The 19,499-nt window shown below is 43.0% G+C and overlaps 1 protein-coding gene across 2 annotated transcripts in view; it reads left to right on the plus strand.

The window, feature by feature from the left end:
* TECRL (trans-2,3-enoyl-CoA reductase like) overlaps positions 1-19,499 on the plus strand; it is a 70,679-nt gene that overhangs the window by 17,163 nt on the left and 34,017 nt on the right. For both annotated transcript variants that reach the window (XM_054825707.1, XM_054825705.1), the window contains one exon: positions 861-912. In XM_054825707.1, the coding sequence (XP_054681682.1) occupies positions 861-912 (52 nt within the window). The remainder of the gene's footprint in view (positions 1-860; positions 913-19,499) is intronic.

Here is a 19,499-nt window from a genome sequence, read left to right on the forward strand (position 1 = left end):
TTTTCTGCATTCGGCTGTCCGATTGCAGCAATAAGGGCTCTTGCTAGAGCCAAAGCAGATCCCCACGGTTAAGACACAGTTCAATCTACTTCTCAGTCTCTGTGCTTAAATGAACAATACAGAATATTAAATCAGTATCAACTGCAAAGGGATGGGCTTGTTAAGACCAGACCCTTGCCTTTTGCCACCTCAACCTCAAGCTCAACATACTACTTCCCGAAGAGCTCCACTGCCTTTCCTTGTAAATGCAAGAGACTTCTAAGTCTTTCGCCCTAGTAAATTCTGTGTTTCTCAGATACTTTGTACAAAGTGAATTAAGAAATCAATATGCATAATAAAATAGAGCCTAAAAGGCCTCCAGACTGCCATTTAACACTGTGACACTCGAATTGCTTCAGTGCACATGAACAACAGCATGCAGAAGCAGACTCATTTCAGGCAGAAAGGACAGAACCTGCTGCCTTTGCTACCAGCCCCTCCAGAAAACCCCTTCATGTCTCTAAGAGCCAGGCCTCAAGCATGCTTGAACCTACTTTATAGCTAACCCTTCAAATTGCCCCACTGGGTTGATCTTGGGGGCATTTATTGCCTCAAGAAGGGCCAGCAGCTTTCCCTCTTGACCTTTGGGATTTTAACCTTCCATTGGCCAAGCAGAGGTGGCCCAGGTAATGTGTAAATCAAATGTGGACAATCCTTGATAACATATCAACATGTGAGATCAAATTTGCTGATTTGCTTCATTATTGCCTAAGGAACTTGCAGACAAATTGAATTATCTCTTCATTAGAGGAGGGGAGAAGGGATCCCAGAGTGAAGAAGACAGAAAAATTAATCTGCATGCATTTTGTTTTCTTTTCCAGGTACCTCCATCATCTACCCTTCTTGATGTGAAACACAAATTTCACAAAGCATGTAAGTACTATGGCTGGAGGCATGGTTAGAGGCCTTTCAGCTTGGAGAAATTTTTGAATTTATTTTTCATGAAATCTTGCATGAAAGCTGAAACTGGCTCGACAGCTCCAGTGCTAAATAAGAGCAATGTTTGGACTAAGGTTCTACAGTAGCTATTGCAGATGTGAGAGGCTGAAGGAGAGGACTGCATAATTTATCACTGCCAGCCCATGAGGGGCAATACTTTTCTATCCTCTTTTTAAAATTACACAGTGTCTATTCAAGACCACAGCTGCATTTGCCCTCACAGTGTTACATTAGATAAGCGTCGATAACATTAGACTGCTTCAAGCTGGCCATAAGCAGACCATGTAGACCAAATAACTACTGTAGTGGGGAACTCAAGCACAGAGTGATTAAATGACTTACCTGGGATTAGGCAGGCAATCTGACAGACTTCTCAACTGACTCAGCCTTCCTTAATGGTCAGGGCAACTTTCCTTTCTTCCAATACTGCTTTTTTTTTGTTGTTGTTTTTCATGTCTATGAGGAGGGGAGAAAATAGTGGGGAAGAAGGTAATTTTTGCACATACAGACTGCAGATATAGACCTTGTACATGAGAAGAGATGAGAGCGATCATACTTGAAAATCCCTCTTTTTTTTTCCTGCCAGAGAACGGAGCAGTTTTGCTGGATGCTTCCTTTCTGCCTCCTCCTAGCCACATGCCTCCAGCCCTTACTAGAGGGAGGTGGTTGGAAAGGTGAGAGAAAGGGCAATGAAAGTAGCCAAGTGCAAAATTTGATGTTATTTACCATTATCCACTGAATTGCTGGTTAAGATTTTGAGTAGTGGGGCCAAATGTACCTGAAACCTACGGGATGTACATGTGTGTGTAGTGTGTATAGTGTATATGTGTCTATAGTGTATATAGTGTGTATAGTGTGTATAGTGTATATGTGTGTATAGTGTATACAGTGCTGTATCTGTGTTTGTAGAGATCCTAATTGTGCCACCCTTGCTCTTAGACTGAAATATGTTTCTCTCATTCCTGCCTGTGGGAAGTAAAGTGCTACTTGTGATGAGGACTGGTAACCTTGAGTGTCACCCACATTTGAGATGTGCGAGTCTATCCAAGGCCTATTGGACTGGACTTCTTAGAACCACAAAGGCATTTAGTTGAGTAGAAAAAAGATGCAACAAGAATTGAGGGTTGAAAGTGAAGGCCAGTGAAACTCAAATTAGGAATGAGGTATTTAGTTCCAAGAGGCAGGATGGCTTACTGTTTGAGTAAGAATCTTAGATGATGGCTTTCATCATTTTTACAAAAAAGGGTAGATGCCTTTTGCAAAAAAAAAGCTTTAGTCAGACACTGATACTGAGTTCAGAGTAGGGTAAGTAGAAGAAATACTACGCTTCTCCTCTGTCCTTAGAATTTTATAAAACACTAAAGCTGAAGGCTTCTGTGGTTGCATAAAGGTTCGATGAAACAAAAGGCTGTTGACCTGACTGTTCCAAAACTATTTGTTTCCACTCCCTGTAAGGGCTTGTAAAATATAAAATGGCAAAAGTTCAAAAACCCCACAGCTGAGTATGAATAGACTAAGTGCATAAGTCTTAGTATTTCAATAAGAGTATGTCCTCCCATCAGTTTGTGAAATGCAGTACATTTTTGCCTAGACTCTCTTAATCAATTGAAACTGGATTTATATTGATGCAGCTTAAAACAGATGAAGATCACTGGCACAGAGGTTTATGCCAATTTAACTGTAATGAGGTTTTTAATGGATTTGGGCTAAAGTGGTACAAGTCTAAGCCATTTTAACGACACCTGTTTTCATATTTAGAGGTACCTTACTCCTCAAATACTCCCAGTGATGTAAGTAGAGCTGAGTATAAAGGAAGACAGTAAACAATACAACAAAGCACGATACAAATCTTGAACCAAAACTCTGACAGTATAGTATTTTACAGCACGTGGAAGGGTTTGCATGTGCCTTCAATGCTTTTTCTGTTTTCAGGTTTTTTTTGTTCAATCCCACCGTTCCCGGCAGTACATTGTGTCCATGTCCTGTATCTTTTCTTCCCATTCCAGCTCATTGCTTTGATCTCTCTTTTCCAGTGCAGCCTGGATGTTGTGGTCTCATGAGATTCCCCCCTCCTCCTCCTCTCCCACTTGCAAAGAGCAAACCTTCCCTTTTTTCTTTTCATATAGTTTGGAGGATGACAGCTTACAGAATACAGTTCTTTTAGGCAAGAGCTGAGAAGGGGATGCCTTTGGTTAGCATGCTATTTTGTACTAGCTCATGCATTCATTTCTGTCATTTCGTGTGTGCCAGACTCACGTGTTCCCCTATAATCTCTTGCTAAAACACACTCCTACGCACACCCCCTTACAGTCTCCCTGTCTTCACATATTCTCCTTTGATCACCCATGCAATTAAGCTTTCTCCTCAGCTGGTATCTTGTCAGCCCTTCAGTGAGAGGAACCCCTGTGCAGCAATTTCACAAACATCATCTCTGTCACTGATCAGTTTTTGCTGCCTGATTCAAGAAAGGAGGAAAAAGACTGAGTTATGAATTGCAGCACAGGAGGCTGTTAATCATTAAAATAAATGGGATGCAAGTGACACATAATATGTTACTGCTCAGTAGGTTCTAAGTCAATCAAACATTAGTTTGGATCTGTTTTTATATGAAAGGCAGAATATGGACTTAGAAGTCCAGGAGCAGATACCAAAATACTCCTCAGTCCTCACTTCAGCAAAACTGTCTCTACTGAAACAACCCCAGCAAAGCCTAACCCTGTGCTTTCTGAGTCACTGAGTTCAGGGGGGCAATCCCAGTTTTAGCACTGGAGATTTGGGGATCCATGAGCTCTTAGTGGAGAATAACCATTTGAGACAAACTACCACTTCCATGGAAATTCAAAGGCTTTCTCCAGACTGAAGACCGCCCCTGGTCGCTGTAGCCACTGCCCCTGGCAGGGACTGGCAGCGCCAGCCAGGGCCAGCACGGAACAGCAGTTTCCCTGTTGCAGCCTTCCAGCCATCAGCTCTACAGTGGCTTTCTGCAGCAGATGTTAGATCCGGGCTGTCATGCTTAATAGCAAACGTCACACGTGCCCACCGTGAATCTGTCTGATCCTTTTCAAACCTACTTACACTTTTGACCTCAGCAAAATCCTCTGGAAAGGAGTTCCGCAATACAAGTATGTTGCGGACAAAAATACATCTTCTATAGTGGCATCATACAAATGTCTACACTTCTACTGCCTGAGGTTTTCTGCCTGAAACTGAGTGGCAGCTGAGTGCCTGGGTGTTACAGGCCATCACACTGTCCTATCTAAGGTAGGGTCAAAGAAGTCTCAATCAAATTGGTGCTGTGCACTAGGTGACTTTACTACTATTTTGCTCTTTGGTTAGCTGGCAGAGGTGAAAACAAGCCAAAACCTAAGTGTATAAGGAAGCCTCTTGTCCCATTTTCTCAGTTGCTTCTAATGAGTTAGGTATCTGGCATTTTCTTTATCTATAAAGATTATGTTTTCAATGGAGAAACATATCTTGTAGGCTAAACTTCACAAGCTCTTGTCCTTGGCAATAACTCTTCACCTTTAATTTATTTTTATCTTTGCAAAATGTATTGGGCTTGTAGGGGAGGAAATCTTACAGGTAGAAAATGAAAAACTGTAATAATAATGCTAATTCAAGTATCATATAACTAAAATAAAATATCTCTAGAACAGGTAATATAGTGGAGTCAGTGATCGTTAAATATTTTCAAGGTTACTGCACAAAAGTTGCTGAAAAAGCTCTTGAAAGAAGAGGAAGAACAGAAAGGAAAGGGGGAAATAAGATCTTGGCAATAGTGTAACAAACTGATGGATGCAACCTCCTGCATAAGGAGGGAGCACAACTACAGCTACTCTTTGAAGTCAGAAGAGTGAGCTTAGAGAAGCCAGAAATTGCCCTCTAGGCAGAAGGAGCAGGCAGGGAAGGAAGGGCAGATGGGAGGAAGCCTGATGATGGGTGGAAGGAAAAAGGGAAGTTGAAGAGAGAGTTGAAAACATCTTGTGCAGAGTATCCTGGTCTGCAGTGGGGAATGTAGTGCTCAAGGAATAAGCAACATTACAAACTGCCAGCTGTCACAATAAAACGCTAACTCCTAATCCTTCAGCTTCAAACTTTCAGGCCCCTCCATCTAAGCTAACAGATGTTACATAGGGCATTTAAAATAAGCAATGTCAATGAAAGTAAATCATTAAGAAAGAAATTGTCAGTAGATGGCACTCAAGAATAAACAGCATAATTTCTGGTCACTATGAAACTTTAGAAGTATGCTATACCATTTTACAACTGCTTCAAACAGGCATTTCTATAGCGATCCTAAGAGCTATATTCCCTGGAAAACCGCTGAGATATCTTCTGTTGCTTTCCTCCAGAGAGAGGACAAGGAAAAAGACAGTGCAATTCTTTCTTCATGGTGGGGACCAACCTCTCTTGTAGCCTCCTCCATACAGGCTGTAGGGCAGTGTGTTAGGATGCATTCATACTGCTGTCATCCTGTGTGCTCCCCAGGAGCCAAAGGAGAACAGGCAGCCCCTTAGATGTCATCACCCTCCAGACCACCTAGTCTGAGCTACCCCATCTGACTCCCTGCACAAAAGCAAGATCAGAGGCTCCCGTGCCAGCCCTTCCAACATGCCATTTCACCGAGTCTATAAAACAATCCCACCAACTTCCACATGCCTTGAATGAGATCTTTATCGCAAGGAGATACCTTACCATCCCAGAGGACAAACAAAAGCAGAAGTACCGTATCACACAGTTCTTTCCCAGCTGTGCAGGAGGGCTGTGCATATTCTCCCTCCTTCCCTCTTCAAAATGACCTGTCACCACCTCCAGCTCACTTCTCCCCCCAGTTGCGTGTTGGCAGTGCTCAGCTCAGCCCGTGCTGAGCAGCTGGAAGGAGAGCAGCATTTTAAAACCAACAGGTTCTTGTTCGCCCAAAAACCTGAAGCAGATCTGTACAACACGGAACAGCGGACGCCAAGCTGGCCTGGTGAGGAGCAAGGAGACGAATCTCTCATTGCTTAGAAATCACAAGCAAGCCTTGTGAGAGGAGCTTTAAGGCACATGAGGTACTAAAATTAATCCTTTAGCAGAGGAGGTCCTCTTTCTTTTCTCCCTTCCAAAAAGTCTGCTAAGGGTTTTCACGCTCTGAATCCGCAACTTTCCTGTTTTTAATGACATCTGAGAGCTAGTAGCATGCTTCCAAGAGCAAGGGCTTAAGGAATAACTCTATATTCTGCCAGGCCTGTGCTAAAACACAAGAGCTGGATGCAGAGCTGTTGCTGGAAACGATGACTGTTTGTGCTGCATCATGTAATTCCCTTCTAGAGGCTGGCTGTGATGTTAAACTGCAAGGCTCAGAGAGGTGAGAAAGGATGCTGTGGGGATTAGTCATTAACAGCAGTACCAGGGGGAACGGTGACTGCTAAGCCAGTGCCTTGCCTACCGGCTCTGTATAATCAGGACTGTCTGATGACACTGTCTTGCTGAGAACCTGCAGTTCTTCTGATTTCTCCACACTCTCTATTACAGCTGGATTCTCAGGTTGAAGAAAGTTAATGAAATCTGTCAATTGTGATGCCTGGAGAGACTCATGTGCCCGATGAACACACCTGCTGGGGACTCAGAGAAGCTGAATTATGCTATTTATGGCTCTCCCAAGCTGACTTCATAGTCTTGGCCTGTCAATCTACCAGGAGCCCTTCATGTGTCTCACAAACTGAAGAGACCCAAATAAGTTATATCTAGGGCATAGAACCTTCCAGAGGGATCTTTCTTCTGCCCTGTATTAGGAGATCAGGCTTTGAAAAAGCCAAAATTTTGGAAAGAGGGCCACAATCTGATCCTGCCATGAGTCGTCTTGAGCTGGATATACTTCCTGGACAGAAAGGCAGCTACAAAGTCTATGGCTTTTAACAAATCTCAAACTCCTTTCTCCCTGGTTTTATCCTAAGTAGTTCACGCTAGCCCAGAGTAACAGCTCAAATCCATATATGAATGAGATTTCAAAGCGACAGGCAATATCCCGCTGTGCAGGCTGCCTGCCTGCAGAGCTCATAGGCCCAGCATTACGTCCCCAGTGCAGATTTGCAGAGTGCATTGGGTTGGCAATCACATCTAACTATTGTTTCCAATAAATTTTCCCCTGTCTGCATTCATAACAACTCAATTGGAAATTAACAATGAAGGCGAATCACTAGGGACGGGCAGTTATTGCAAATGGGCACTAAGAAGTACAGTGATTTCATCTGGGTAAATTGCTCATTCATCTGTGTTGACTTTGTAAATAAAAATGACTAGATTAGGAGGAAACATGATATTTATTTCATCTTATATTTATAATTTATTTTTCTTTTGTCTTAATCACACAGCAGATAGCAAGAGAAGACTAGTTTATGATGTATTTCAGTATCCTACAAATGACACAATCCTAAGCTCTTTTTATTTCTCTAAACTCCTAAACTACTAGAAACTCCTTGAATTTCTTGTTACTGCCAGAGTGAGGCTTGTGTATACCTAAACTCTTTACTTTTTGTTTTGCAAGGCTAAGAACAAAGCAACAGCTCCTGCCACAAAACTCAAACCAGTCACTACCATCTTCCTCCCCAGCTCACAATCAGAGATCTAATCCATGTGTAAATTGCTTCCTGCCTCTGCAGCGCATGCATGTCAGAACAGAGATCAAAATTCTCGCCTTGGCATGCTGCTTCAGCCACGAGGACAGCCTGTCCAGTAGACTTCATTTCTGATCTGCGCAGGAAGAAGTACAAGGAGGATGACCTCCTCTCAGCTTACTTGTGGTATATCTGTGCAAATCTCTGTATACAAAATACAAGAGCCTGTCTGCCGATACAGATTTGCGTAATTTGAATTTGTGGCTTAGCTGTCAAAATAATTGAAGCACACCTGTGAAACCTGGAAATACTTTCACTTCTTTTGTAACAGACAATCAGGAAATGAGAATGGTGTTATTGACCTACACAGTTAAAAGAAAGATGAAGCCAAACTGAGTTAGCCTCATGCCTAAAAATTTACCTTGTACTTAGACCCCAAAATCTCTTTTTCCCCCCACATTCTGCGTTGGAATTGCAGAAAACCAATTCTGGCCAGTTTTCAAAAGGGACAGACAATGCATGCCATCACAGTGGTGTAGCCATCAGGTAGCCCCCCTAGAAGGTGCCATGTGCTTCACAGGCACTGTATTGCATCCTGAGCTGTGGTCATAATGCTCCCATTTCAGCGCTGACTCATGTCTCTTGTTGACACGGCTAAAGCCCAGAACTTGCATTTGGACATCTCTAGCTGGGGTGCTGATGTTTGACTTCTTCCTCCCAACTATTGGACTTAATCAGTGCAAGCACCAGTCTAGGCACCTGCAGTTCACTTTCGCTGAGCATTCGAATCTCATTATAAATTACGGAGAAAGAAATATTAAATCAGTCTGAAATGCATCTGATCAGATATCCCAGGAGTTTTGCTTTCTGAAATGTACATGTGGTTACAGACAATATTTTCATTATGTACTGAATTAGGAAACTATGGTTGAGGTTTGGCTCACCCAGCTGGTTTAGAAGGAGTGCACTTAGTAACATACGACCTTAAGCAAGACTTTTAGGGTCAGATTTTTAAAACATTTTTTGTCTTCTACAGATAACAATAGAAGCCAGAGGGCCAACTGGGATTTTTGAACTCTCCTGATTCACAGTGAAATGAATGTGATGTTTAAGAGTGAGGTCTTTAAGACTTGATTCAAAACCAGTGGGAGTCACGCTATTGAGTGGGGCGCACTGTGTGCTAGACACTTTCTCCCTTTCAAGCTTCATTTTCCTATCTATAAAAAAAGAATAATTAACCTGCCTTTCATCCACCTTGGGATCTTTTGTCTGTTTTGGCTGTGATCCTGTAAGAAACATTTGGGACAAAGAATGACTTAAATATATGTGTAATGACCTATTGAACCGGAGGGAGTAAAGTGTCAAAAACACAAAAGCCAGGCTATCCATTAAACACTCATAGAAATAAGATGACCTTCAGAAAAAACCCATCGATATTTAAACCAGCAATAGAAAAAGTGAAGATCAACTCAAAAATTTTAATGGAAATTCACATTATTTCTCCTTTTTTTTTTTTTTGGCAGCTGCTGCATCTGATGTTATTGCATTTCATTAGCAGGATTACAGATATCATTTCAGATGAGTAACGTAATAAAAGAAAAGGCAGCGAATCTATTGAGATGTAGCTTGAAGCAGAACTTGCCCTCTTTGCTCTCTGGGATATTGTTCCCAGCTGAGATTTACAGGGCTCTAACAATGCATCACAAATGACATCCTATGTAAACAATCTGAGAACAAATGTGAGATGCTATTTAAATGCCTCATTAAGAAAAGGAAATTTCATAGCTAGATCCTTTGCTTTTCTTGCCTTTGCAGTAGATTTAATTGACAGATCTAGATGAGAAACAACAAAATTTATCAGAATTGCCTAATATTAGTTACAATGTGTCTCATATTAGTGCCTGTGGCTCAACTGAGAAAAGGACAGTGCAAGGCCTTATAGAAATAATCCAGGCCCTAGAGAATAATCTAGTCTCAGGTAAAGTGAAGATTGAAAGCCTGATCTGTTAATAGAAGATGCCAAAGTAGTTTTGGTTTTTAAACAGCTCCTACATCAGTTTAAACTCGGGTGTTACATTTTTGTCTGAAGAACAGATTCCAGCGTTAACCTTGTGTTCACCACCAGATTCATGTGGGCTTAATGTTCATTCAAGGAATTCAAGATACTAAAAGTCACAATGGGTCTTCATGATTGTGAAAAGAATCTAATGTCCATTAATAAGGCAGATGTCTGTTGATTACGGAAAGGTCAAGATCACTTCAGGCTTTTAAATGTGCTCTGCATCTACATCAGGTTTTCCATAGCAGTCCCTGTGCTTCTGGACACCAGAGTTGGGCAGATGGCTTTACAGAAAGATCCAACAGTTTCTCTTATGAGGACCTGCATGGAATGGGTCTGCATGAAGTGTCCCAGGGACTTCTGGTGAAACAGAGCCAATAGGCATTGGATAACAGAAGAAGAAGATTCCCATGCTAGAATGAGAGGAACCTACCTCCTTCTTGGAAAGCTCTGGGAGAGCATGAGAAAACAAATGACAAGGTCCATGGTGTCATCTCTGCTAGACAGGTTAGAGAAGAGGCAGCAGCTTCAGCTGGTAAGTTCAGACTTCCCACAGGTCTTCTCTGCCTCATGGCTTCCCTGGATGTTCTTCTGCAGCTCCCAGCTTCTAGAGGGCCAAGAGGAGATGTGATTTAAAAAGTAGCTGCAATCCTGGGTGTAGGGTCAGGCAAGCAGGACAAGAGCAAAGGAGGCTGTTCAGACCTGAATGTGAAAAACGACACCCTGTGACAGTGACTTCTTTTGCACTTGTTTACATGTACATTCTCTCTCACTCTCTCTCTCTCATATTTGTAGCCTGTTTATTTATTTATTTTCCTGTTCAGGCATGGGCAGAAAGAAACCCTAAAACCAAACAAAATAAGAAATCTTTCAAACAAAACTTGGTATTTGCCACTCTTTCAAGTTAATGAAAGCAATGCATCAAAGACAAGAAGCTGAACAAATGATTCACAACAAAAATAATGTAGTAAAGGGGAGTTCTGCCTCTTTCTAAATTGTCCCCAAATTGCAATGATATTGAATATATTTGCTGTTGGAAATCATTCACCATTGAAATAACTGATGTGCGAGTTATACTGGATCTGCAGCTCATGCACAAGCTGTGCTGATGTAAAATGTGGGCTGGCCTTGCCCACTGTCTGGCTCTCATCGGATGCTAGGTGCCTTTGTGCATCTACCTCTGTGTTCCAGTCTTGCATTCAGCTGTTTCCAGTCCCTCAACCATGCTCCACCAACCGACATTAGATTGAGACTAATTCCTATCCCCACCAATTAGTCTCAAAGTTTTCAATTAAGGACCCAGACACCTCATCTCATATCTGGGGAAACAGAGGCACAGGCATCTCTGGATCCCTCAAAAGACACTAGAAAGAGAAGCCAGTCTCTGAGTCTTTGTGGTGTTTCACCTACTATCTTCCCTTTCAAATTATTTTCATCTTTTCTGAACATTTGAAAACAAGAAAACATACACAAATAGAGGGGCCTCTGGAAGTGTGGAAATCTTAGCATCTAGCTAGGAGTGGATGGGGACTTCCCTGGAATATGCTCATCTTTAAGGAGAGCAAGCCAGTTTTTCCTGGAGATAACCCCAGTATCCAGTAGGTAAGAGCATTTGGGTTGCTGTATTCCCATGTAGAAAGCTGACAACACCATTTAGTTTGACCATCGCCAAGGACTGTCTTAATTTACACAGAAATGACTGTGTGGCAGCACCTTTCTGATCCCTAAAAAAAATGGTACTATTCTCGAGGTTTTGAAGATCTCTCCTAAACATTCCATTTCAAACCGAATAGCTGTGTGAGTCCAAACACGCTGGATTCAGTACTGGCTGAATGCCCTGATCTGTGTAGCCACATTTCCTGTATGGTCAGAACAAGATTTACCACATAAAGATACAGGCATTTGAGCCTAGGGCAAAGGTGGGTGCTTCTGTGTGTACTTTGCACCATTTTATTTTTAGATAAACTTTTTAATTATTTAGCATACACCTTGGAAAGTCTTAGCTTTTCCTTCACCTCTTTTGTTGTTGCTGTTGTGATTACATACATTAGACATTCGTTTAAGGCTGCAATCTAGACAACTAGCCTGTTTTCAATGCACACTTACATTTTGACTTGTTTTTTGGGTTGTATGGCTCATACTTTTGATTTCACATCAAAATGAATATAGGAGGTACCATGTTTTCCAATCAAGATTTCCAGCTGAGAAAGCTAAGTCATGCCTAGCATCAGTTAAGGAGACTGGATTTTCTCCTTAAGGCAGGCAAACATAACTTCTTAGCCTGCCAACCAGAAGTTATCAAAACTTCAAAGAAAAGAGTTTATAGTGAAAATTATTCCATAAATGTGGATAGAAAGAAAATCTGGAGGTAGAAAAAGTAAAAAGATTTACATGGAAAATCAGAGCCTGAAAAAGAATGAGGAAGCCAGTCACCAAACACAAGACTAGTTGTTTTTCTGGGTTTGAAATATACAGTCTCACTTTCTCCATAAACAACTCTGAATTCTGAAACAAAAGCAGTGTTTCAACAGTATCAAAAATATTTTTTAAAACTTTCATCTAATTCTGCCTGCAAAGAAGGCGGCCAGCTCAAAAAGTTGTTACCAAATAACAGACCGAACAGAGGTTATGCCAGTGATTTGCTTTGAATAACATGTGCTGCTCTGGTTTAAATACATACTAACGGGAAGGCAATATTTTTTTTATATTCTGCCATTAGAGAACAAGCTCAGAGTTCACAAACAGTCCAGATGTGTTGTGGCTTTAGCATTTACAGAGGAAAACCAGTAGAGGTGTTCAAAAGCCGTTGAGTGTTTGCTGTATAGATTGGGATGAAACATCATCCCTCAAGTATCAGAATGAACGTACCGAGCAATATCACCATAATCAAGTCCCTCCTGGGCTGTGTCTGTCTAACTGTGGAAAAGCAGTTTTCTGATCAGTTTTAAACATGCTACGCTTCTTTCTACATGTCTGCCTCGTGGTTGATGTGCAGACAGCCTGCCTGGGCTCGTTTCCTGCTGAGAGACTGTGGGATGGTGGGTCCTGTGCTCTCCAAGTGGGCTAGAGCATCACTCACAGCGTGCACAGGAGGCGACCCGGAATCAACCATGTTTGCTGTCTGTCCTCACAACATCTCTATTCACTGGAAAGGTACTACAGCCTCATTTCACAGCAGGGCAACTGCGGTATGCAGAGGGAAAATTATTTGTCTTCTGTCATAGAGCTGAGATGGGAAGAGCAGCTTCCCAAGCTGCTTCTGAGGCACTGAAGCCTCTGCTCAACCTAATTAAGGCAGTGGGACAGGGGAATTAAACCAGCCCAAACAAACTTCTCCCAGGAAGGACATGGGAACATGACTGAGTCTCTGGCTCGCATGCTAGTGTCTGATCTGCTGCCAAAGCAGGGCAGATCTGTGCTGCTTTTTCCTCATCGCTCGGGGAGAAACTACAATTTAGCCCTCTTATTAGTGGGGATTAATTTTCAGTGTGGTGAATTTACCAATGAATTTATGAGAAGTTAATTTGCACCAAGGAAGAAATCATGTCAATTCAAATGTGTTCAGTTAATTGTTGATGGCATTGGTGTGCCCATTAAGATACAAAAAATGCGTGGCTATTAGGGGTTAGCGCGGGAATGCATCCTGATTAGATTAGAGGCTGGAGAAAGTGCTATCCCTGGACAGTCAAATATTGAAAGAGCATTATGCTTCATTAGCATATTTTATTAGCTAATCGACTAAGGAATGCTTTTAAAGAAACATTGCTAAAGCCTGGGGTATGACTCTCCTCTGACCAGTACATCTGAGGTGGAGGCACAAATGAGCTTTTAAGATATCTTTGCTGTATCAGCTGTGATTGTTGGACCACTGGGTACGTTCTGACACTGGAATGTAAATCAACAGGGCCTCAAGCCTGCTGTAACGCGCGCCAGCACCGTACCGCATTCAGAGAGCATGCAAGCAGTGCAGGGTGAAACAGCGACCTTGGCAGTTCTCTGCTCTCTGCCCCTCGTGCAGCTCTGCTGAGAGCTGCTACCTGAATGTGCTTAGCAGTTGTGCTGATTGCGGCAGTATCCAAACTGGAGCTTTCTGAAGTGAGGAGGCAATGACCTTTGTTATCAGTGTTCTGAAACACAGCGTATCGCATACCATCTTCACTGCGAGGCACAGCACTCTGTTCTCTCAGAACCTGGCACAGGCTGAACACGAACAAAGGTTTTAAAAGAAACGACATTTTAAAACAGGCCTTTGTATCTTATTGCTTGTGTTTCCTGAGACCACAAGGACGGACAGATACCTGTGTTTAAATGCTCTGCTTTGCTGCCTATGAAACCCCTGGCTGGGTTGGCTACTGCCACACCAGTAAAGGCATTTGAGCAGTTAAGGATTCAGATAGATAGCGACTGATTTCATACACCACCAAACGTTAAGCTGCATTTTTAAAAATCCCATGTTAGAATACGGACCAGCAGATAGAGAAGAAAGGATATTTTTAGTCTCTGAAACGCATATTTAGTTTGTCAAATGTATGCTCCTAAACGTGCATTTTCCCATGTTTGGGTTGCCCTTTGAATGAAGGTTTCGCCGATAGAGTTTATATTTAGGAAGAGAATCCTGCTCGAGTTCTCACATCCTCCTGATACCTCAGCAATTATCTTTGTTACCCTTTCCAAACTTGCAGAGACAGGAGAATCACAGACAAAGATAACTGCCAGAATACAGATCCTCAACTGGCATAAAGTACTCATCCGTCTTTTAATTGGGTTGGCATTTCAGAGCTAGAACACAACTGTCTGCAAATACGAAGAAAACTCAATGCTATTTTAGTGCCTGGATTACAGGGTGCAGCCCTCCCTGGAGGTCCCTGCTCTAAAGACTCCCCAAACCCCTCACACAGAGTCCTGCTTCACCAGCCCACCTGCCCCCCGCCACCTCGCAGGACAGTGCTCGCCTCTGTGCAGTGACTGCGTGTCACACAGGCGGTAAAGGCAGCGGGGAGCCCACGCGAGGGGAGCCCATGCGAGGGGAGCCCACGCAAGGGGAGCCAGCCCTGCTCCGGGCCAGGCAGAGCCCGTGCGTCACGCTGCTGCAGCTGGGCACCCGCACCCGGCTGCTGTGCCCTGCTGCGGCGGGATGCGTTCAGCACCTCCTCACCTCCTAGCTCTGATTAAGGGCAGCTCCTTATGGGAACGTCGTCGCTTCAAGCTCCAGGCTTGGCAGAGTTATCTGTTTTCTTGTTTCTCTGTATTCTGCTCCACGGTTGTTATTAATGAAATAAAAGGTGAGCCTCATTCTCTTTCCCTTCCCTTGCCCACGCACATTAATTTAAATGCAAATCCACACAGAAAGATCAAAATTAATTATACTTTCTGCAGCAGGCTACATGGAAAATTGAAATGCACAGGGCTGGCTTTTCTTTTTCCTTTTCTCTTTTTTTTTTTTTTGGAAGTGGAAAGGAGAAATAATGTAGCAAAAATATTAAAATACGCATCTGAATGTTGTATGCTTGCTTGCTTTTAATTTCTGATGTTTTTTGCTTGTCTAAATTTTCACAGTTGCTTTCAGTGTCAAGCTGTTTCAGAAAGAAAATTGAAAGCTTAATCTGCTAGTGACATAAATTGACCTCTAAATGACAAATAATATTCTGTTTAGCACTAATAACAATTGATCTTCATTAAGGAAAAATATGCTGACTCTTAAGAAATTTGTCCATTATTGCCCAATCAGATTATAGCTAAAGTCTGAGATTTTTTTTGGGGGGGAAAAAAAGGCTGGGTCAGGGAGGGGGGAAGGAGTGTTCCGTTCCTCAACAAGTTCAGGCATTTATGTAAGTTTTTGCAATGACAATGTAATTAGGTGAATTTATGACCCAAGGTGCAGTGCAGAGTCCCATGGGCTGGAATTCCACATCTGGGCGCAGTCACAGCAGATTAACTGCTCGCAGGAACCAAGGGATGGACAGGACTATCCTGTTTGCCAGATCCTCGGCAAGAAAAGCAAAATTCTGTCACTTTTTAAGGGAATGGCTGCAGGCATTGTATGCAATATAATAATCTATGCTCTAGGGATGTTAGGCATACTCTGAAAAACCTTCTGGATCAGGCTCTGTGGAGCTTCAGCAGAGGTGACCGGGGTAACAGTTACATGACTTTATGTAGGAAAAATGGATGCTCACAGATTTTAAGCATTTAAGGCCAATGGGAACAATCGAATGGACAGCTAAAAGGGAAGCATGTGGCTGGACACTTTGTCAGGCCGGGGCTTACTTGCTTAGTAGTCTGTGGGAAGTGCGTGTTGTTCTGCCCCTTGGCCAGACCCCGTCCTTAGCACTGTTGGTCTTAGCCAATGTCTGGAGATATCACTTCAGCCAGACGACTGCTCGCTCTCCCTGTGCAAGCAGTATGGCTGTGGCTAGATGCATTCATGTATTACAAAAAGCAGAAGAAAGAAATAGATGCTTATGATCAAATGGCTCCTTTTTCAAATTCTACATGTCATTAAGAAAGTGGTTATTTGTGTCCCCATAGCAACTAGAGGTCAAGGTGCCTTGTAAAACACATGGCCAGAGATCTTCCCTGGCAAGCTTACAAATTAAACAAATCAGACAAAATACTCAGAAAAAAAAGCTGACAAAGAAAAGGGATTTATCCCTGGGTATGGAGCCATTAAAAACAGCATCTATTTAAGTACCCTGCTGAGATTTTACTGACCAGGACACGCTGGATCACTCTTTCCACTGACTTCTGATAAAAACATGGATCTGGTTCAAGACCTTGCTCCCGCTCTTTGTTCTGATACACCATATCAAAGGTCCTTCTACGAGAAAAACACAGCCTAGCTGAACGATCCCGGACCCAGCAAGTGCCTTCCCAAGCCCAGCCCTGTTCCCTAAAGACTTGGGGAGAGGCAGCGGCAGCATACAGTCGGTAGCCTGGCCGCTGTGAGCCTGGCTGGGCTCGGGAGCTCAGTCCAGTGCCAGGCCAGTACAGCTGGGCAGTACCTGGAGGGCGCCTGGCTAGAGCTGGTCTCTGCACTAGTCCTGAAAAAACCAAAAACACCCAGGTGATTGTGCTGGTATTTAGCGGGCCAAGGTCTGTGGCCAAAAAAGGCCTTTTGAGTGGGGCCACGTGAAGAGATGCTGGGGCCTTGCTTGCCCCCGGCTTGCTGCTGAGAGCTGCAATTCCTCGCGTGGGCTGGTGGTTCAGATTGCTGTATTCGGCGGCTGTCATTTTTTACAGTGAAGGCAAGCATAGTAAGTAATAGCTTCAGATACTTTCTCTCTTGGTCTTGTGGCCCAGCTTAGGTTTACTGTGGTTTCTTAGGCGTGCTTTGCATACTGTCACCATGCTCAGGAATCACTCAAGTGCACCGCTCGCACAATAAATCCTACAGCCTTTTCTTCCAAATAAAAGCAGAAAGCAACAGCTTCAAGTCATTTCAGCATCCTGCCTTCCTGCTGTCAGCTCAGCGAAGCAAGGGTATGCAAACTTCAGTCCAGCACAGGCTGCAGCTGTCAGCACGGTGATATCTCTATTCCTGTTTTCTCAGAAGCTTTCCTGAGAACGCCCAAACACACCCGCTGCAGCCAAGAGAAACTCGGTTGCGCAGTTCACATGAGCAAATGCTGTTACATTTCTCAGCTAATGTGTAACATTTTGTGATCATATAAGGCATATTGGCGCCGGCATGCTCCCCAGAATTTCCTGTATTTCTGCAAATTTAAACAACGGGCTGCTGATGATTGATTATAGTAATTTTGTTGTTTGTATCATCCTATTCATATCATAGCAGGTATTGCTTGTAATTATTAAGGCTATTTGTTATTAGAGATGCATGGGTGGTGAAATACAATGAGAAGCAAACAATTTAACTGATAATAAAATTAGCTGTTCGTGGAAAGTCAATCTGCTAATTATCTCCAAACTGTGTCCATCAGCTCTGTTTTGCATTTCTTAAATAGCTTTTGCAGGGCTGCGTTCTGAGGAGCACGCTGAATTTCCCAGCAACAGAGGTCATCATCATGCTACACGTTCGCTCTCATACAGGTTCATGTAACTCCATAAGTACTTTGTGACAAACAGGCATCTGATTGTGTAATTTACTACAGAACAGCCAGCACAGTAAAGAATTTTTATGGAAGGTTCTTTATGACACTTAATGAAAATTAGACTGACCCCTTCAATTTCATAACCATTGGAGAGCACCTAGTACTTAGGTTTCTTAGTTGTTAAATTTTCAAAATCTCTTGTGATGTTTAAGTGGTGGAGCACACATTAAGGTCAATTTGAATCATGTGGATAGAGAGTACGTTCGGATGCTTTTAAAACTGCATATGGGCTTTTAAAACTGTCCTCAGTTCCCGTGATTTTCAGCTGATTCATTTACTGAAATTCTAGTATAAACGCAGTGAAAAAACAAACTGTGAGCAGTGGGATCAGTGGAACTTGGTTTTCTGTGCATCTTTGCGTAGTGGTATTGGCAGCTGGGCGTGGCGCTGAGGCTGTCATTTTAGCAAGCATTTAGATGGTTTTTTAATGGCATCTGCTTTTTATATCCAGTATTAATAGGTGGTGTCATAGTTGAGTATGGTCAAATTAGAGGTAGCTGTCAGTCTGTATATGTCCTGTCAGTTTGCTTATATTTTAATTTTTGTTTTAAATACTGGCAGGTACAACAAATAACCCATCCAAAATTAAATATTTTTTCCAAGAAATACCATCCTGTGTTGAAAAATTACAATGTTTTAAAGGTAATAGCATTAAAATATTTTAACTGTTTTTAAATAAATGTATGGATTTTTTCCACAAAGTTGGAACAGATTCCTGACAGAGAACATGGAATAAGGTAACAAAGGCTTAAGACTCATCATGAATGATGAGTTCCTTCCAGACTAAAGGAAGCCTGTACACATAGAAGGAACATTGTCTGAATCATAACAGAAATGATTCATAGAACTGTAGGACAGTTTGGGTTGGAAAGGACATTCAAATATCATCCAGTCCAGCCCCTCTGCCATGGGCAGGGACATCTTTCACCAGATCAGGTTGCTCAGCGAAGAAGAATGACATTGATAACACTTAAAATCAAGGAGTTTGTGAATAACCTTGCAGCTGAGGAATTGGCAAAGCTTTCAGGTGCCTATGTCCATGCATTTGGGGAGTGACCGTACTAAAGACTGAGACAGTCACAGAATCACAGAACAGCAGGGGTTGGAGGGGACCTCTAGAGATCATCTAGTCCAACCCCCCCTGCTAGAGCAGGATCACCTAGAGCAGGTTGCACAGGATCACATCCAGGCAGGTTTTGAATATCTCCAAAGGAGGAGACTCCACAGCCTCTCTGGGCAGCCTGTCCCAGTGCTCGGTCACCCTCAGAGTGAAGAAGTTTTTCCTCATATTGAGATGGAACTTCCTGTGTTCCAGTTTGTGCCCACTGCCCCTTGTCCTGTCACTGGGCACCACTGAGAAGAGTCTGACCCCATCCTCTTGACATCCACCCTTTAGATATTTAAAAGCGTTGATGAGATCCCCTCTCAGCCTTCTCTTCTCCAGGCTAAACAGACCCAGCTCTCTCAGCCTTTCCTCATACGAGAGAGGCTCCAGTCCCCTAATTATCCTCGTAGCCCTTTGCTGGACTGTCTCCAGTAGTTCCCTGCCTGTCTTGAACTGGGGAGCCCAGAACTGGACACAGTATTCCAGATGTGGCCTCACCAGGGTAGAGTAGAGGGGGAGGATAACCTCCCTCGACCTGCTGGCCACACTCCTCTTAATGCACCCCAGGATACCACTGGCCTTCTTGGCCACGAGGGCACATTGCTGGCTCATGGAGAGCTTGTGGTCCACCAGGACTCCCAGGTCCTTCTCTG

Source organism: Grus americana, chromosome 4 (assembly GCF_028858705.1).
Source record: "Grus americana isolate bGruAme1 chromosome 4, bGruAme1.mat, whole genome shotgun sequence".
NCBI lineage: Eukaryota > Metazoa > Chordata > Aves > Gruiformes > Gruidae > Grus > Grus americana.